We start from the raw sequence: 16,464 nt of genomic DNA, 5'->3' as shown, positions 1-16,464 counted from the left end.
CAGCGGAGCGTCTCCACCAACGCCAGTCGCCGGTCCACACAGTGGTCTATCAGATCCCACTTGTCAACTTGGCGGCGGCGGCGCTGAACTAGCTAGAGACATATAAAGCCCTCTGGCAGTCGGTTGACGCTCCGAAGTATCTCTTCGCTCTTAACAAGACTCCGCCACACTCGCAGCAGTCTCTCATGGACTCTCTCTTGATGAACACCCCCTTCCCTGACGAGCCCGTCGAGCTCATATTCCTTGGCACTGGCACCTCATCCACCGTACCACATGTGGACTGCTTGACTGCACCACCGGAAGCTACACCTTGTCGAACATGCATGTCGACGCTTCGACCAGAGGGGAAGAAGAACATCCGGGTGCGTGCACTTTACCTGTGTCTCCACTCCGAGGGACCTGATCAAGTGCGCCACAGCGGAATACGTCTGCAGTTCTACGCATGCGCGACAAGGACGGCGAGAAACGGTGAGCACGCCTGTTTGCGCGACGCCCTCAGGTCCGCCCCGCTGACACCGGCATGCGCGGAGCACAGCACGATCATCATCGACGTCGGGAAAAGTTTCCAGGCGTCCGCGATAGAGTGGTTCCCTAAATACGGCCTCCGTCGGATCGATGCCGTGCTCATCACCCACGCACATGCGGACGGTATGTCCGGCTGTCAAATTTTCGGCGAAGCCGAGTCTAATTAGCTCTTCTTGTCCAGCCATGAACGGTTTGGACGACCTCCGAGGTGCGACCGGATGAAGGATAAGAGATGGAAATACAAAGACTGACGCTTGTGCACAGGTTGGACGCTGCGGGGCGCGGTCCAGCCACATGTCGACCTGTACGTGACCATGCATACTTTCCAAGAGGTGCAACGCGCCTTCCCATATCTGGTCTCAAAGGAGTTCGCATCCGGTGGCGGCGACGTAAGTACCAAGGGTCTCGCGAGGGATCTATCACTCACCCGTGTCCAGGTCCCTGAGTTCAAGTGGCACATCATAGAAGACCGAGTGCCGTTCGAAATAGAGAATACCGGCATAAGGATAGCTCCGTTTGCCGGTCCGTGCCTTTTCTGCCGTCCCTCGGAGAGGCGCGTTCTGAACCGTGTCTTTTTCGCAGTGCATCACGGGCGATTCTTTTCCACCCTCCCTGCTCGGGAATTTTATCCCACGCCAACCTCGTTGTCGCCCGCGTCAACAAATCCTTCAACACCGCCTCAACAGCCGAGCACACCACTGCCTATCGAGGAGCCTATCGAGGCCAAGCAGACAATACAGCCCTACTTGTGCCTCGGCTTCGTCATTCAGGACGCAATCGTGTACCTGTCAGATGTGTCGCACGTCCCAGAGGACGTCTGGGCCATGTTTGGGCGTGCGCAGAACCAGGACTGCGCGCAGGCGGTCCCGCCGGTGTTCGTGCTCGACTGCCTCCGGCTTGAGCCACACACGTCGCACCTCGGGATTGCCGAGGCGATGACCGTCGCGCGGCGCATGGGTGCCGCCCGGACGTATCTCACTGGGTTCGGACACGAGGTCTCTCACGATGAGTACGTCTCTATCACCGAAGCGGCCGGTGGGAAGGCCTTGGACGAGGCGCAATTGACCCCGACGGAGCGGGAGGCGCTTGCGCTCGTCCCCGAGGGCGAGTCGATATGGGTGCGCCCTGCGTTTGATGGCCTTCGCGTATTCGTATCGGGTGACAAGGAGGTGCAAGACGAGGCATACGACCAGAGAAGCATACTGTAGACTGAGTTATAAGTTCGTTCATTGGTACCTGTCTGGTTTTACAGGTATACATCTTGTTTGTATTATACGGTCGTTTTTCATAATCTTCTCCCATTGCTACTTATGCATGAATTCACTCATCGAACCCCAACGCTCCGGTACCGCTGAGAAAATGTCAGCCTAGCTCATTAATTTCCGGGTAGGGGCGCCCTGGGCTGACAGTGAGTGGAGAACCGCTGGTCAGCCGGACGACATAAGAACCGTTCGCTTCTGGGTGACACTCAAGTCTCATACTGTGCACAATGCCCGTCCCGACTGCGAAAGAAACACATGCCGACGTCCTCATCATTGGCGCGGGGCCAGCTGGGGTGATGTGTGCCAATGCGTTGGCGAGAGCAGGCGCGAGCGTGAGGATCGTCGACAAGAGGTGCTCTTCTCGGTATTCCAGGATTCTGCCCAGTGCTGAAGCGCCCGCAGGGCGGAACACGTCCTAGCAGGCCAGGCGGACGGTATTCAGCCACGCACCATCGAGGTCTTCCAGGTGCGCCGCGATGTGATGCTTCGCTTTGTCCGGTACTGACCAGCACATGCAGAGTTACGGCTTGGCCGAACGTTTGCTCAAAGAAGGCAACCAGATGCACATGGCTGTAAAAGGTTTCACCTGTTCTGCTAATAGAGAGTGACGAACGATTCCGACAGGCCTTCTACAACCCGAGCCCCGATGGCGGCATCGAGCGCACCGGACGTACGGCTGACGCTCCTGCACCGACCGCACGGTATCCGTATAAGGCGCGCTCCGGGCTTACCTGAGCAGCGTACGTGGCTAATGCAGCGGAATGTGCAGGTAACCCTCCACCAGGGAGCAATTGAACAGATTTTCCTCGACTCGATGGCGAAGGAAGGCCTCCGCGTGGACCGCCAGACTGTGCCAACGTCGATAAAGCTCTCGACAGACGAGGCAGAGTTGAAGGACCCGCAAGCCTATGCTGTCACGGTGAGTCGAGGTCGTAAAGTCGGCGGGGGTACATGATTGAGGGGCGAGATGTGCAGGTTGTGCTGCAACATTTGGATGGGGAACCAGGCCAAGACACAGAGATCGTCCGGGCAAAGTATGTGCTGGGATCCGATGGTCAGTTCGCCGGGGTCAGGAGACTAGAGTCACCCTGAGCATTCTTGTAGGTGCCCATTCCTGGGTGCGCAAAACCTTCGGAATCACCATGGTCGGCGAACAAACCAGTATGTCCCCCGCCTTCACCCCTTCACCCTCCTCTGACCCTACCAAGATTTCGTCTGGGGCGTCGTCGACATAATCCCCGACACCGACTTCCCGGACATCCGGAACCGATGCGCGATTCACTCGCACAACGGCTCGTGCATGGTCGTCCCGCGGGAGGGCAACAAAGTGCGGCTGTACGTGCAGCTCACGGGCGAGACGAGCGCCGTCGACCGCGAGACGGGCCGCGTCGATCGCTCGCGCATCGGCCCGCAGGAGCTGATGCAGGTTGCCAAGAAGACGTTCTACCCGTACAGGATCGATGCGGACAGGTTTGACTGGTGGACGATATATATCAGTGAGTCGGGGTGTTATAGGCAAAGAGGAAGGGGCTAATTGGAGTGCAGTCGGGCAGCGCGTTGCATCGAAGTTCTCGGCGCAGGAACGGGTGTTCATCGCTGGAGATGCATGTCACACACACTCGCCGAAAGCTGGTCAGGGCATGAATGCGAGTATGAACGACACACACAACTTAGGTAAGGTTGCCACCTGGTCGTGGATAGATGGTGTTCTCATACAGCGCGCTAGCGTGGAAGCTTGCCTATGTGTTACGCGGATGGGCAGACTTGTCCCTGTTGAAGACATACGAGCTTGAGCGTCGCAAGTATGCACAAGAGCTCATCGATTTTGACAAGAAGTTCTCGGCTTTGTTCTCTGGCAAGCCACGAACCAAGGACAACCAGCACGGCGTCAGCCATGAGCAGTTCCTTGAGTGAGTACCTTGCACTGTGAGATAATTACAGCACTCACTGCGCAAATAACAGGGCCTTCAACGCATATGGCGGCTTCTCATCTGGGACCAACGTGCACTATCCGCCATCAGCTATCGTGAACGACGCTCACCAACAGCTTGCTTCTAATCTGGTGATTGGTGAGCGTATGCTGCCGCACGCCTTCATTTGTGCGGCAGATGCCCGGCCCTTTGATGTTCAAGACTTTTTGCCGGCCGACGCGCGGTTCAAGATTCTGGTCTTCCTCGGTGACATCAGCAACAGCCAGCAAACCGCTCGCGTGCAGAAGCTCGCTGAAGATTTCGCCAGTCCAAAGAGCTTCTATAGGAAGTTTGGCGGCGAAGACCCATCAAGGGTATTTGATATTGTCTCAATAGGATCTGGAAGCAAAGACCAAGTGAATTACACGGACGTCCCACTTGGTTTGAGAACGCACTGGTCCAAGTATGTGCGCAAGCGTTGTATATGTGGTCTGAGTACTCACGCTTGAGCAGGATCCTCTTGGATGATACCGACATGTTCGCCCGCAACGGCGGTGGCGGCTACGACAAATATGGCATCGATTCCCTCAGTGGTGTCATCGTCGTCGTTCGTCCAGACGGATACGTTGGGATGGTGGCTCCGTTTGAAGGCTTGACGACCATTGAAGCGTATTTTGCTGGATTTATAAAGGCACAATGAATAGTTTTGGGATTTTCGACATGTCGTTTTGGTAGCCATTGTGTGTCATGGGAGCGTAGCTGCACTCTGTACCAGCTGCGTCTGGGTGGTGTCTATTGAAACCCTGGGTCAGCTGGACTTGGCTGTGACAACTCTAGGCTGGCGTCTAGCCCAATGCCGTTCGAGCCGCGAGTTGACGTCTTGCGAAGGCATTGATCGCAGATCGGCAACCGCCGGTGGAGAGCGCACTCCCGCCAGTCGCACGCCCTAGATCGTTTACTTAGAGTCCGAGAGCCACCAGCTCCCTCTCCTCCTCAGTACTCCGCCCCTTCCACCATCTCCTCATACTGTGCTCGTCAACGACGCTTTAATCATCCTGCCTCACTTGCAGAGCTCATTCATTCGGGATCGCCTGCAATGAAGTTCTTCTCCCAGTCCTTCTTGTATGAGTGAGTAAACCAAGGTCACACTACTACCCACGACTCCCATCCTGAGACCGCCTTGCAGCGATCCCTGGTCCATCGTGTCTCTTGCGTATTTCCTCCGCTACCCAAATCCCTACGCATCGCATGTCGCCTCCTGCGATGTTATTTCCCGCACCGTCACCCCCTCAGGGACCTTAGTCACCACCCGGCTCATCCTCAAACGTGGCTCGTTACCCAAATGGGCTCCGCGCGGAATCATGTCCAAAGCGGAGAGTTGGATCATCGAGGAAAGTGAAGTGGACCCTGTGAACGGAGTTGTACGCTGTACTACGAAGAACCTCGACCATGTCAAGGTCATGCGCGTGGAGGAGCACGTTACGCTGAAGCGCACGGACGACAAGTAAGCATAATCCCATCTGGTTCTCTTGCACTTGTACTCAACTTCCCACTGTAGCAAAACCGTCCAGAAGACTGAAGCCCGGTTCATTTCGAACTTCGGCTGGGGCCTAACGAAACAACTCGAAAACCATAGTTTGGCTCGCTTCAAAGCGAACATTCAACGGGTGCGTCATACTCTAGTTGTCATCGACCATGTTGACGGAGCTAACATCGTTTCGTAGTCGCGTGAGGGAGTATCTCTCATCTTAGGCCTCATTCGTCAAGCACGTATGCAGCCAATGACGTTCGGCCGTTCCAGCTCGTCGTTCCTTGACTTGCACCGGCACTCTTCCGACTGGACGACAGCGCCAACAACAGGAGTGTACACAGAAAATTCTAGTAGCAAGGGCTCGGACTAAGTTATATCATCGGAACAGCACAAAGGTCGTAATCCGTGTCCTGCGCCAAGTACAGTTAGTTGGTACGCAGACACCATCATTTAGTGTACGTGTATTCTTTCTTCGTGGTTGTCGCATGGGTTCTTTTTAAGTAACTAGTGCTATTGTTGTCACAGTCGCATTCCGCATAACTCGTGTACTTTTAGTCGCAAACGTCGAATTCTGCTCGCTCACCACTAATTGAGATTGACGCGTGTGCTTGCGTGTGATTCCACCTTTCGCGTGCCGTGGTAGACCAATGACATTGTTCTTATACCTCCATCCCCGCCTTCATGCCTATGCTCTGAACTCCTCGCTTTTTATCCTACATGTGCACCCTCTGACTCGGCACGAATATAAAGTCTCAGCTTGGACGACCGCTATGTACTTCCCTACGTCCGCTGCTAGACAGCTCTCCTCAGCACCGCCGCTGCCGGTGCCGCACGAAGAGGTCATCGCACTGGCCCCGAGCCCGCGCAAGACGTTATTCTGTGCCCTGACAAGGAACAGCCTGTCTGTTTGGAGACTCCGAGTGCGTTGACACGTCCCGCCACGCGCGCGTTTTGCGCTTTCACTTCCGAGGGTGTTGTTGCGCTAATGCCCGCACTGCCCAGCCGTCGGCCGTTCTCGCGCACCTCGCGCGCACTCTCACGTCTATCGAAGAGCACGGCGAGAACACGTCAGCGGAGTGGGCCCCGAACGGCAGTAAGATCGTGGTCCAGGTGCGTGTGTGCTTCGCGGACGTTCACCTGAGTCCGGCGCTGAGCATTGGCTATTGCAGACAACCCAGTCGTTTCTCGTGCTGGTGACCGTGGAAGCGATTGCGAAGGAAGAGGTGTATGCTCCGCCGACGTTGGCACAAGGCCTGCGCCGCAACTTCCTGTCCGGACCAGGGGAGGCGCCCCCTATACCCGCCATCTCACTGCAGTTTGAAGGTGTCATATGTATCGATGGACATCTCTTAGGGTACGCATTGTGTCATCTTCTCGGTACCACGTGTGATATAACTCCTCCGGCAGCATGTCGCCACGTAAAGACTATATCTTGTTCTCAACGAAGAGCCCGCCCTCAGTACAGCGCATCCCGTGGCCGACCGTGCATTCGGAGGACGGTGCCGGCAGCGACACCGAGCACTCCAACCAGCCCTTCTATGACACCTGGGTCCTGAACGAGTACAACCTGCCGTGGCTCAAGGACGGAAACGGTAAGCCGCGCTGAAGCTAGAGTAATAACTTCTGCACGGCTTATGGACTTTTCCAGTGACTGTGACCAAGATCTTGCATCCACGCCAAAGTGGGGTTGAGACGTGGATCACGTCGGACGGCCGGGCATATCTTGTCCAGCTGTACGAGGGCTCCGAGCGGACGTCTGAATCCGCGGACGATACAAAGGGCACACATAAGGTACGATGTTGTTGCAGTGCTCGCGCGTCTCTCCTGAAATCTGTGTATAGGACTCGAGCCCACCAGACAGACCTCGGAACTCGATCGAGAGCAACCATTCACATTCGGGGCCTGTATGGCAGGGCACATGCATACACGATGTCGAGCCGCCAAAGTGGGTTCAGAAGCGCAAGATGATCCATCCAGACGGCCCAGACGGCGACAAGTATCACTGGGAAGACCCCCGGCGGGCCGTCGCTGTCGCTATCAACGCCAAGTTCTCCGTCGTCGCGGTTGGCATGCATGGGTAAGACACATGCGCGCGCAATTCGCACCCATGGGGCTGATTGTTCCGCAGAGGGGCAGTAGAGCTTGTGAACCTGCCCTCATACGAAGGCGTACCCCCTCCAGCCCAGATCCTGCAAATACCTAATCTGTATAACAAGAAGCCCGGCGCCGTCACCTCCATGGAGTGGAGCTCGGATGGATACGTTCTAGCTGTCGGCTGGGAAGGCGGCTGGGCGATCTGGAGTGTCGGTGGAAGGTGTCTTGCATGGGCGTTTGGTGTTGAGTATGAAGTGGATGAAGAACGGTAAATGATTATAGCGCACATATGCGGCTGGATGATGTTGAACAGCACGCAGATTCTTGGACGCTTTCATGTATGGTGTCCGAGGCTTTGTGAGTCTACCCTTGAAGGCCATTCTTGATAGTATCTGACAATCTACGTTTAGTTCTGGGGACCAGGAAACTTTGAACTAGTCATGTTAGCCCAGTCGGCCCCGAACTGTGAGCTTATGACGTCTTATGTTCTTTTGCCGACGCTGAAGGAGCTTTATAGCACCAGACGGAGAGCTCTTCGTTCTTCCGTTCGCCAAGAGTGCAATTACAGCTCAACATTCACCGGTCGGTTGAGCGCACCTTTCGCTACGCTGTTGACTGACATGTAGTAGGATAACACCCAGTATGCCTTCCTTCAGATGGACGACCGGGTGCTTGTATACCGTGGTGCAGACCAGCCTGACATGAGTGTCATTAACCCCGAGTCTGACGTCTGGCAGCGGATCAAGGTCCCACAAGACTACCTCTCGACGAACTGGCCCATCCGATATTCGGCCATTAGCTCTGACGGTAGATTGATCGCCATCGCTGGCCGACGCGGGCTTGCTCACTACAGCTCCAATTCTGGCCGCTGGAAAATGTTTGCAGACGAGATCCAAGAGCAGGCGTTTGCGGTTAGAGGAGGCTTGCTGTGGTTCCATCACGTGCTCATCGCGGCGGTGGAGTTGATGAAGAATTACCAGGTACGTCTGGGAGGCAGATCGTAGATGGGTCTGTTGACAGTGTGCGAATAGATCCGACTATATTCGCGGGACCTTGAGCTAAGCAATCAGAATGTTCTGTTTCGCGAAGTGCTCTCTTCGCCAGTGGTCATCATGTCCCTTGTGGACAATTCCTTGCTTGTGTACACAGCGGACAACACGCTACACCATTACCTGATCGTACCGACCCAGGACACCATCAAGCTCCAGCTTTGTGGGAGCATTAGCTTCGAAGGTGTCATCGCTGCGCCAAGTGCCGTTCGAGTATTGAGTTGGATGATTCCAAGTGCTCAAAAACGCGAGTCTAACAACCCATTTACATGTATCACTCATTGACCCCGCATCACAGAGCTGGGTGATCCGATGGACGATCTCTCCGTCGCGACTGTTCTTATGATTGTCGGCGGCCGGCTCGTCCTGCTGCGTCCGCGCAAGGCTGCGAACCAGGAGGTCACCTACGACATGCAGATCCTCGCGGACCGCATCGAGTTCTGCTGGATCCACCTGCAAGGCATCGGGTCGCTCGAGAACTCCCTATGGGGCTACGACGGCAAAGCGATCCGCGTCTGGCTCAACGCGCTTGCCATCGAATCTGCACCTGCGACGGATGAGCAGGGCCGGCCGCAAAGCGTGAAGGAGAGTGTGAACATGCCGCTGGATTTTTATCCGTTATGTGAGTGTGTTGTTACTTGGTGGTGGGGTGAGTCACTGATGAGTGCCGTAGCGGTGCTGATGGACAAGGGAATTGTCATTGGTGTTGAGCACGAAGCTGCTACGAGGCTGAATCTGCCATTCGTGATATTCCGTCATGTCACCAGCGTAAGTCACCGGCTACCCTCGGCTCAAGCAGCTTGCTCACAAGTCGCTACAGACCCATCTGTTCCTCCAGCACATCCTGCGCCACCACCTGGAGAGCGGCCAGCTGCGGGAAGCCGTCGCTTTCGCGCTGCACTACCAGCACCTTGTCTTCTTCGCGCATGCGCTAGAGATGCTCCTGCACGCCATCGTGGAGGAGGACCGCGCCGAGCACGGCGCGGAGCCGGCGGACGAGGACGCACGCGGGTGTGACGAGGGTGACGAGAGCGTGCTGGCGCACACGATCGAGTTCCTCGACCACTTTGACGTCGCGCTCGACGTCGTCGTCGGCTGCGCGCGCAAGATAGAGGTCACGCGCTGGCCGCGGCTCTTCGACGTCGTCGGGAGCCCGAAGAGCCTCTTCGAGGCGTGCCTCGCCACGGGCCGCCTCGCGACCGCGGCGTCGTACCTCCTCGTCCTCCACACGCTCGAGCAGCTTGACGGCAGCCAAGGCGATGCGGTGCGCCTCCTCCGCGCAGCGATGGCTGCGAAGGAGTGGCAGCTGTGTCGCGACATCTTGCGCTTCTTGCGGTCGATCGACGACTCTGGCGCTGCGCTGCGTGTTGCGGTCGGTGAAGCAGGCATTTTGGAGCTTGAGGACGAGCAGGGAGAGGTGAGCTCGTAAGACGTCTCTTACAATGTACAGTCTGGTTCCTGGATTTGTTGTACGCTATGCTAGGAACATTGTACGATGGCGTGTGATTCCAGCTGTGTAGCGTCATGATTATAACCAACCTTCTACCAGCCGGCTATAGGCCTGAGAGGGCATCTCACGAAACGTAATGCAGGGGTAGTACGACGATCTACAATGTCGATTCTGTGAAAGCTGTACTAAGTAGGGAGAAGTAGAAAGACCCGAATGAGAACCCTAGCCATGTACAGAAGATAGCATTATAAGAATCGACATATCGACGCGCGGGGTCGTATTGCCAGAATATGTGGGTAGTACAGTGATAGATCCAGACTCGAAGTTACGTCGACAGATGACGCTTTTGGGTTCTAAGTGATAATGATAGTCTCTATGAAGCGTCACCAAAGAATGAGCCTGTCGTGAACGGAGAAGGGGGCGACTCGACCAAAGGGGGTGGTGGTCGACAAGGAGGGTGTGTGTGTATCGCCCATCTCCAGACGTTATGCTTGCAGCTGTTGCTGCTTGTTTTCCCACATATTCCTCAGCACGTCCGAGAAGCCCAGCTTGCCGAGCTGTGCGTTCTGCTCGAAGCGCTGCACGAGCCAGTTCTCGAGCTTGTCGGCGGCGCTGCGCCAAAGCCCAACGCGGGCCTGGATCTCGGCCGTCTGCTGGAAGGCGGTGCGCCCGTTGGGTGCCGGCGAATAGCGGATGTTTTCGTTACAGGTCGCAAACTGCGAGAGCGAGAGGTTCACGGACGTGATCGTCGCCGTCTGCGTTGTGGGGTCAACGAACGAGATCTCGCGCACGAAGGCATCTTCTGAGCCGCCAAATAGCTTGCAGGGCGCGGACGCAGGTCAGGAATGGCTGAGATATGCGGAGACGAGACCGGATACACACCTTGACAATCCATATCGGCGCCTTCTGCTTACAGCCCAATATCCGCTCCGTCCTGATGATCCCGGTGTTTGGGTCGACTGAGCGGTCGACGACGTCGACGGAGAGGACGTGACTGCAGTGTTGGTTGGGGTACTTGTGCCACATCCCAATCACAACATGCGACCATGGGTGCCTGTGAAGTGCCAAAAAATGTTCGTGTGAGCACCTATCTGCACTCCCAGCAACGGCTATACTCACTCGTAGCTGAAGTTCTGAGAGAAATAGTGCATGATGTATTAGCTTTTGAGAGAGGAAAGGATGGCCAGTAGTGTACAAAGGATATATGTGGACGTGAGGGTTTGGAGAAAAGAGAGAAGGCTCGTCGGCGAACGCACACGACTGGTCCCCGGCAACGGGCGTCTATAAAACGGATAGCCAATCGCCACTGGGGCTTTGGATCACAGATTTGCCGCCAGGTGCGATTCCGGCTTACCCCGCACGCCACAAACACCACAGCTCCGTTGCTTGCACCGCCGTGTCGGCATCCTACGGGGCGTAACACCATGCCCCGGTCCCTGGGCCACACGCATGCGCAAAGACGCGACAACACTCAGTAATCAGCCAGTGGGCTCAAGTCCCAGGACCCGCACTTGCCCTCGTAGAGAGCATTACATAGTTAGTCCTGAGTAAAGCCGCTGCGCAGAGCTAAAATGTCGCAAATTTCCGTTTACCCTCATGAGGGAGACGCCCCAAGATTGCATCAAAATCGTGTCAAAACCGCCTCACGAGGCAAATTTCGTGTCGTGATGCACATCACGATGCCCTAACGAGGCTTGTGAGAGAAAAGATCGCTATTGATGCATCATGATTTTGGGAAAACATTTGCGACATATTTTCTAAGGACAAGCACGTCAGCGGGCTTTCACGCTCCAAAAGAGTCGACGCCCAGACATGAACGCAAATCGCACATCCAATCCATTCAGTACCCCGCGTATTACGTCCGAATCTACACTATGACCGCATCTCTGCCTCTGCTGCCGCCCTGAGCTCCTGCAGTCTGGCCCTCATCTTCGGTCTATGGGCGGTAGTTAGCGTTCCGGGCTGTGAACATCCATGGCGTATAGGGACTTACACTTCCAAAAGCTTTGCCTCGAGCGCTTCCTTCTCTTGCTGAAGCGCGAGCCGTTTTTCCGCGTCAAGCCTCGTGCTAAGCGTCGCGTCAGTACAGCCCCTTGACATCGGCCGAATGATAAAACGCACAACACATATCCGCCCTGCCCATCGTACTGCAATATCATCGAATGATATTTCCACAACGACGGGCGGTGCGACACAGTGAGCAGTGTGATCTTGAGCTCACTGGCGTGTTGCATCATCAACGCTTCCATCTCCACAGGCACGAGAGATGTCGCTTCGTCCAACACTGCGTACTACGCTTGCATATCAGCGGACCATCCGGATAGATAGCTTCGTTTTGCCTACCTTGGGCTGGTGGTAGAACAACCTGGCCCATGCAATCTTTTGCTGGTCGCCGCCGCTGAGTGTCTCGCGCCATTCTCGAGCTGCATCCCAGCCGCCCTCGCGCTCGACGATGTGTTCCATGTGAACACGGGCGAGGATTGCGAACAAGTCGCCGTCTGTGACACCGCCTGCCAAAATGCTTATCAGGTGTCGCAGACCAGATGAACAACGCAGGAGACTCACGGGCTTCCATATCTACTTTATTGTGGGGGTAGATAAGCTGATCTCGCAGTGTACCCAGACATAAGTATGGCCGCTGAGGGATGAGAATAAAATCAGAAGCTGGAGGCTTTCTGACAACGCCGCCTATCGATGGTGTGGTCAGAACAGTTCCTGGACTCAGTCCAAGCGGCTTACCGTATACTGGCCAAAGACCTCCCAATATACGGAAGAGTGAGGACTTGCCGCAGCCGTTGGGACCGACGATGAGCAAGTGTTGCTACAAACAGTCAGTTGTCGCTCTACACAGGGCCGAATTTATTATACTTACTCCAGGCTTCACATAGAAGCTCAAAGCCTTGACAAGTACGTCGCCGTTGGGAGTGACAATAGGCACATTCTGGAACTCGATCTCGTCCGACTCAATGACTTGACCGCGGCCCTTCAAGACTACTCGCAGAACCACCCGTTAGAGATACCTTCACTGTTGCAGAGAGTTCTGCTTTACGCACTCTTAGCATTCTCTTCCGTGTCCGCGCTGCTAACGAGCGCTTTCTCGAATTTGCCCTTCTCGACGTCGGACATAGTCTCCATAAGTAGTGACACGCGTGCAGTGTATCCAGCGAGCTCTGAGAGGTCTTTGTACGAGTACATCACCCGTCCGAATGCGTCAGACGACGATAGAAGGAGACGTCTATTCGTGACGAAGCCTGTGAATGGCTCAGTAATAAGTTGTTACGAGCCAAGAAAGCCACTGTTAACCTTCAGTTCGACTCCCCAAGTCGAAAGCATGGACTCCTGGGAGCTTGAAGAATGCGGGGATCGCACAGATGCACAGCTGTGTCAAAGCGTCAATCTCTAGCATGTCTTCGCAGCCAAGAATCTGAGTACCCACCCCGAAACTGCCCCATAACCACTTCACGATGCCCTCCTCGACGCAACCATGCCACCATCTCTTGTTAAGAACCATGTTCTCGTGCTTCATGAGCCCCGCATTCTCGCGCTCGATGAGCATCTTCTCCGTCTCCTCGCCGCCGAAGAAGGCAATCTCTTCTGAGAACTCGGCGAGCCGGGAGTGCGTGTGGCGCAAGGAGCCGGCCAACTGTGCAGACTGTGCGGCGTACGCACCAAAGGAGGGTGTTAATACCTTCACTGCGCAGAGTGCATGAATAGAAAGGCGAAGATGAACAGCCTAAACACGTACGCAAGGCGGCGGACGACTGGACGAGGATGGTCAGGACGACAAGGCCTTCCGCTCCCACGTTGCGAGAAAGCTGGTAATTATACAATATGACGTCTAATATTGGCTTCGCCAGGTTGGAGTATATTGCAGCTAGGTGATTTGAGAAGCGTTGAATGTCATGAGTGATCATTCTGGTGTCGCCTTAGTGATGCATTGGCCGTAAATATCTGGGAGACGTACTGATCGGGGTTCTTAATGCGATCGTCGAGGTTCGCTAGGAAACTTTATGGTAAATATAACAAAGGATTGTACAGCACCACTGTCTACGCACCTAGTTTGTAGAAGATCTTATCGTTGGTCTCCGCGTCACTCCCGAGGTACTTGGTCATAATCTCATTCGTTAAGCGTGTCCTGTACGCCAACGCGAGCTTGCTTTGCACAAAACTCAGCCAACTGTTCGTCCACGTCGCGGGGATCGCGACCAGGAGCCATTTCAGGATGTTGAGCAGGAACGGCACAGGCTGTGCACGGACGAGAGATGCCACAATCCTATCTCGCGGTCACAAAAAGATACTGCATGCCAAGAAGAAGGGGTACGCACCTGCCATCTAGGGCTGCAACATACAGCGAGATGATCGTCCGGAATATGAGCAGACTCGAGTGCATGAACAGCAGCAGCGCCTCTTTGGATCGTATACTCGGGATTACGATACGAAGGATCATTGACAGACGTTGGTAGAAGATGGCATCTACCTAACAATTTGGGCAGATTAATTATCGTCGCCAGGGGTCTTACGCTGGACGATAGGGCATACGCACAGCGACTCTCGGCGGCTTCTTGCCGTCCTCCTCCGCTCTTGCCTTGCCTTTACCCTTGCCGCGCGGCTGCGGCGGCCCCGCACGTGAGAACAGGGAGTGGTGCGTCGCAGAGAGGACGTAGACGACAAACCCTGCGGTGAGGGCCTTCTGTACAAGCGGGCGATGCCTGCCGTACGCTGCAGCAGCCTTGGCTATCTGCTGCTGGCTGGGACGCAAGTTTGCTGGCAGGGACAGCGGCATGTTTCCTGCTGTATTGCGTCCCGACGAGATAAGTCCCCTCAGGAAAGTTATGGGCGGTAGTAGGGCATGGACAGACGCTGCACGGAGGCAGGAGGTAAGTAGAGCTGTTTGCAGTAACGTGTAGAGTCCCGCCCATCGGGACTCACGGACTGTCGAAGCATGTGAATACAACCAAAGTGATCGCGATGACGGAAGCAGGCGTCCAGCGCTAGCCAATCACAGCATGGCATTGTTGACCTCGCTCTCGTTTTACTCAAATGTGCTGCATAACTGCGAGCATATATTCGTAAATATGCAGATACAAGGGTAAATGGATTATGTAGATATGTGCACTCATGTTCATGGCTCACAGTGACTTGCAAAAAGTATTAAATCAGTTCGCGAACTGCGTGAAGAGGGCACTGGGGAACATACTTCGGACATGCTGGGACCGTGTGCATGTGAGTGTACTCCGTGTCAAACAATTTGGCGGACCTGAGAGATATCATGAGCTGCGTGCCCAAAGGTAGCGCTTTTAATAGCTTGGAACCCACTTTTCCTGTTTCAACCTCGAAGACCCATCCGGTAATTATTGACTCCGGGAGAACCAGCGGATTCTCCCTGAGATACTGGACATCGCTCCTCACGCTTTGTTCAATTTCAGGGAACTCCAGAAAATCAATCTGGTCAACAGCCTTGAGCGCTTCGTTGTTCGGATCGGAGTCTTTCACGAGCTTGCGTAGTTGTTGCGTGTTGAAGGTGAGCATGCCACAGCCCGTATGATGGAAGACGGCGATCTCGCGAGTGCCTAGAAGACGCTGGGAGATGATGATAGAACGCAGTGCGTCCTTACTGAGATCATGGTTAGCATGGAGCGTATCCTGCAAGAATGGTGAACATACGCGCTGCCTCCGGCATTGCGGATAATGTGAGCATCTCCCTCGTGGATGCCAAGCTCGGCGTAAACACTACAGACATGAGATCAGTAAGCATTCTATGCTTTTATGTATTCACTTACTTGATGCGTGCGTCCATGCACGTAACTATTTACTAAATTGTCAGAACCGCACGGGAGTCTGGAATGAATCGAGACTCACCGATGGCTAGCTTCTTCGCAGGCGCCAGTGGCAGAGAGCTCTTCTCGCCGAACGTAGCGGCATACTCCTCGTTGTTCTTCACGAAGTCGGCGTGTACGACCATGACTGTGGTTGCAGGTGCAGAGCTCAACGTGCTGCTCTCGCGTCTGCTGGAGTTGAGATAGGCGTGAATACTTTTGCACGCATGGCCGTCCTCTGGGGTTTTCTAGTGTTTCGTATTAGCAGTACGTCAGCTGAAACAGAACGGTATAAGGAGATGGCGATGGATGGCGTGATAAGTACGAAGGGCACGGAGACGGAAAGAAAAGCGTGGGAAGTGGATATGCTCACAGCGTGTGGCATAATAGCTGTTCATGTGGACAGCGAGGCGTGGCATAAATGGAGCAAAGCATAAATATTAATCTCACACGCAAGTCAAGCTGCTACTTCTAGCGTGACTCGCCATATGCCCGGGGCAGCACGAAAGAATAAAGAACGAACATCGGGATTCACGAGGGGTACGTTATACGGCGTCGACATTTGCCTGACGAGCGGAGGCTGAGTGATTGAGCGGGGGATGCGAACGAGCAGGGATCCTGTTCTACGTTTGAGATGGTCGAAGCCACCATTGTAGAGTCGCCGAGCAAGAATGTCCATGTCTCTTGCATAGAGCAGTGAGCACAGATACTGGTCAGTCGAGAACTATGAAACGTAGGCTCGGACCCTGGCTAGCAGATGTCGAGCGAAGTCAACGTAAAGCGGTAACCTGACACCGATCATCTTTTATTCACGCGTTTATTGAGGC

At 54.9% G+C, this 16,464-nt stretch overlaps 7 protein-coding genes across 7 annotated transcripts; 4 read left to right on the top strand and 3 right to left on the bottom strand.

Moving 5' to 3' along the window:
• Positions 1 to 197: 197 nt before the first annotated feature.
• On the top strand, positions 198 to 1,849 carry PHACADRAFT_246965 (uncharacterized protein; the record flags this gene model as incomplete). The annotated part of the gene is made up of 7 exons (XM_007390192.1): positions 198 to 362; positions 419 to 468; positions 536 to 648; positions 707 to 733; positions 790 to 914; positions 963 to 1,047; positions 1,108 to 1,849. The coding sequence occupies 7 exons, from the start codon at positions 201 to 203 to the stop codon at positions 1,731 to 1,733; spliced, it is 1,188 nt and encodes a 395-aa protein (XP_007390254.1). The 3' UTR covers positions 1,734 to 1,849.
• A 196-nt stretch (positions 1,850 to 2,045) lies between these two features.
• Positions 2,046 to 4,416, top strand: PHACADRAFT_246963 (uncharacterized protein). Its single transcript, XM_007390191.1, has 12 exons — positions 2,046 to 2,139; positions 2,190 to 2,253; positions 2,306 to 2,359; positions 2,412 to 2,501; positions 2,557 to 2,706; positions 2,763 to 2,841; positions 2,892 to 2,948; positions 2,996 to 3,283; positions 3,333 to 3,461; positions 3,514 to 3,697; positions 3,750 to 4,160; positions 4,211 to 4,416. The coding sequence occupies exons 1-12, from the start codon at positions 2,084 to 2,086 to the stop codon at positions 4,395 to 4,397; spliced, it is 1,749 nt and encodes a 582-aa protein (XP_007390253.1). The 5' UTR covers positions 2,046 to 2,083; the 3' UTR covers positions 4,398 to 4,416.
• Positions 4,417 to 4,704: 288 nt separating this feature from the next.
• Positions 4,705 to 5,815, top strand: PHACADRAFT_246960 (uncharacterized protein). The gene is made up of 4 exons (XM_007390190.1): positions 4,705 to 4,825; positions 4,884 to 5,201; positions 5,256 to 5,364; positions 5,422 to 5,815. The coding sequence occupies exons 1-4, from the start codon at positions 4,794 to 4,796 to the stop codon at positions 5,596 to 5,598; spliced, it is 636 nt and encodes a 211-aa protein (XP_007390252.1). The 5' UTR covers positions 4,705 to 4,793; the 3' UTR covers positions 5,599 to 5,815.
• A 151-nt stretch (positions 5,816 to 5,966) lies between these two features.
• Positions 5,967 to 9,897, top strand: PHACADRAFT_246956 (uncharacterized protein). Its single transcript, XM_007390189.1, has 15 exons — positions 5,967 to 6,148; positions 6,231 to 6,338; positions 6,398 to 6,582; positions 6,636 to 6,820; positions 6,877 to 7,019; positions 7,070 to 7,305; positions 7,357 to 7,590; positions 7,643 to 7,679; positions 7,733 to 7,787; positions 7,840 to 7,904; positions 7,952 to 8,302; positions 8,354 to 8,618; positions 8,670 to 8,993; positions 9,045 to 9,139; positions 9,192 to 9,897. Exons 1-15 carry the CDS (start codon positions 5,999 to 6,001, stop codon positions 9,798 to 9,800), a joined length of 3,042 nt encoding a protein of 1,013 aa, XP_007390251.1. The 5' UTR covers positions 5,967 to 5,998; the 3' UTR covers positions 9,801 to 9,897.
• A 67-nt stretch (positions 9,898 to 9,964) lies between these two features.
• On the bottom strand, positions 9,965 to 11,005 carry PHACADRAFT_246955 (uncharacterized protein). The gene is made up of 3 exons (XM_007390188.1): positions 10,941 to 11,005; positions 10,704 to 10,875; positions 9,965 to 10,639 (listed from the first exon to the last, which is right to left on the bottom strand). Exons 1-3 carry the CDS (start codon positions 10,970 to 10,972, stop codon positions 10,307 to 10,309), a joined length of 537 nt encoding a protein of 178 aa, XP_007390250.1. The 5' UTR covers positions 10,973 to 11,005; the 3' UTR covers positions 9,965 to 10,306.
• Positions 11,006 to 11,563: 558 nt separating this feature from the next.
• PHACADRAFT_246954 (uncharacterized protein) lies at positions 11,564 to 14,637 on the bottom strand. Its single transcript, XM_007390187.1, has 15 exons — positions 14,365 to 14,637; positions 14,147 to 14,298; positions 13,877 to 14,094; positions 13,786 to 13,819; positions 13,567 to 13,736; positions 13,258 to 13,514; positions 13,125 to 13,200; positions 12,875 to 13,072; positions 12,694 to 12,812; positions 12,561 to 12,642; positions 12,387 to 12,509; positions 12,165 to 12,331; positions 11,943 to 12,112; positions 11,815 to 11,889; positions 11,564 to 11,757 (listed from the first exon to the last, which is right to left on the bottom strand). Exons 1-15 carry the CDS (start codon positions 14,602 to 14,604, stop codon positions 11,694 to 11,696), a joined length of 2,145 nt encoding a protein of 714 aa, XP_007390249.1. The 5' UTR covers positions 14,605 to 14,637; the 3' UTR covers positions 11,564 to 11,693.
• A 383-nt stretch (positions 14,638 to 15,020) lies between these two features.
• PHACADRAFT_246953 (uncharacterized protein) lies at positions 15,021 to 16,247 on the bottom strand. The gene is made up of 6 exons (XM_007390186.1): positions 16,161 to 16,247; positions 15,681 to 15,885; positions 15,602 to 15,626; positions 15,486 to 15,551; positions 15,138 to 15,435; positions 15,021 to 15,078 (listed from the first exon to the last, which is right to left on the bottom strand). Exons 1-6 carry the CDS (start codon positions 16,197 to 16,199, stop codon positions 15,061 to 15,063), a joined length of 651 nt encoding a protein of 216 aa, XP_007390248.1. The 5' UTR covers positions 16,200 to 16,247; the 3' UTR covers positions 15,021 to 15,060.
• Between the last annotated feature and the right edge of the window lie 217 nt (positions 16,248 to 16,464).

The sequence above is a fragment of the Phanerochaete carnosa genome (assembly GCF_000300595.1).
Source record: "Phanerochaete carnosa HHB-10118-sp unplaced genomic scaffold PHACAscaffold_1, whole genome shotgun sequence".
Taxonomy (NCBI): Eukaryota; Fungi; Basidiomycota; class Agaricomycetes; order Polyporales; family Phanerochaetaceae; genus Phanerochaete; species Phanerochaete carnosa.
Note: the sequence above shows the minus strand (reverse complement) of the source record. Positions and strands in the feature narration are given on the sequence as shown.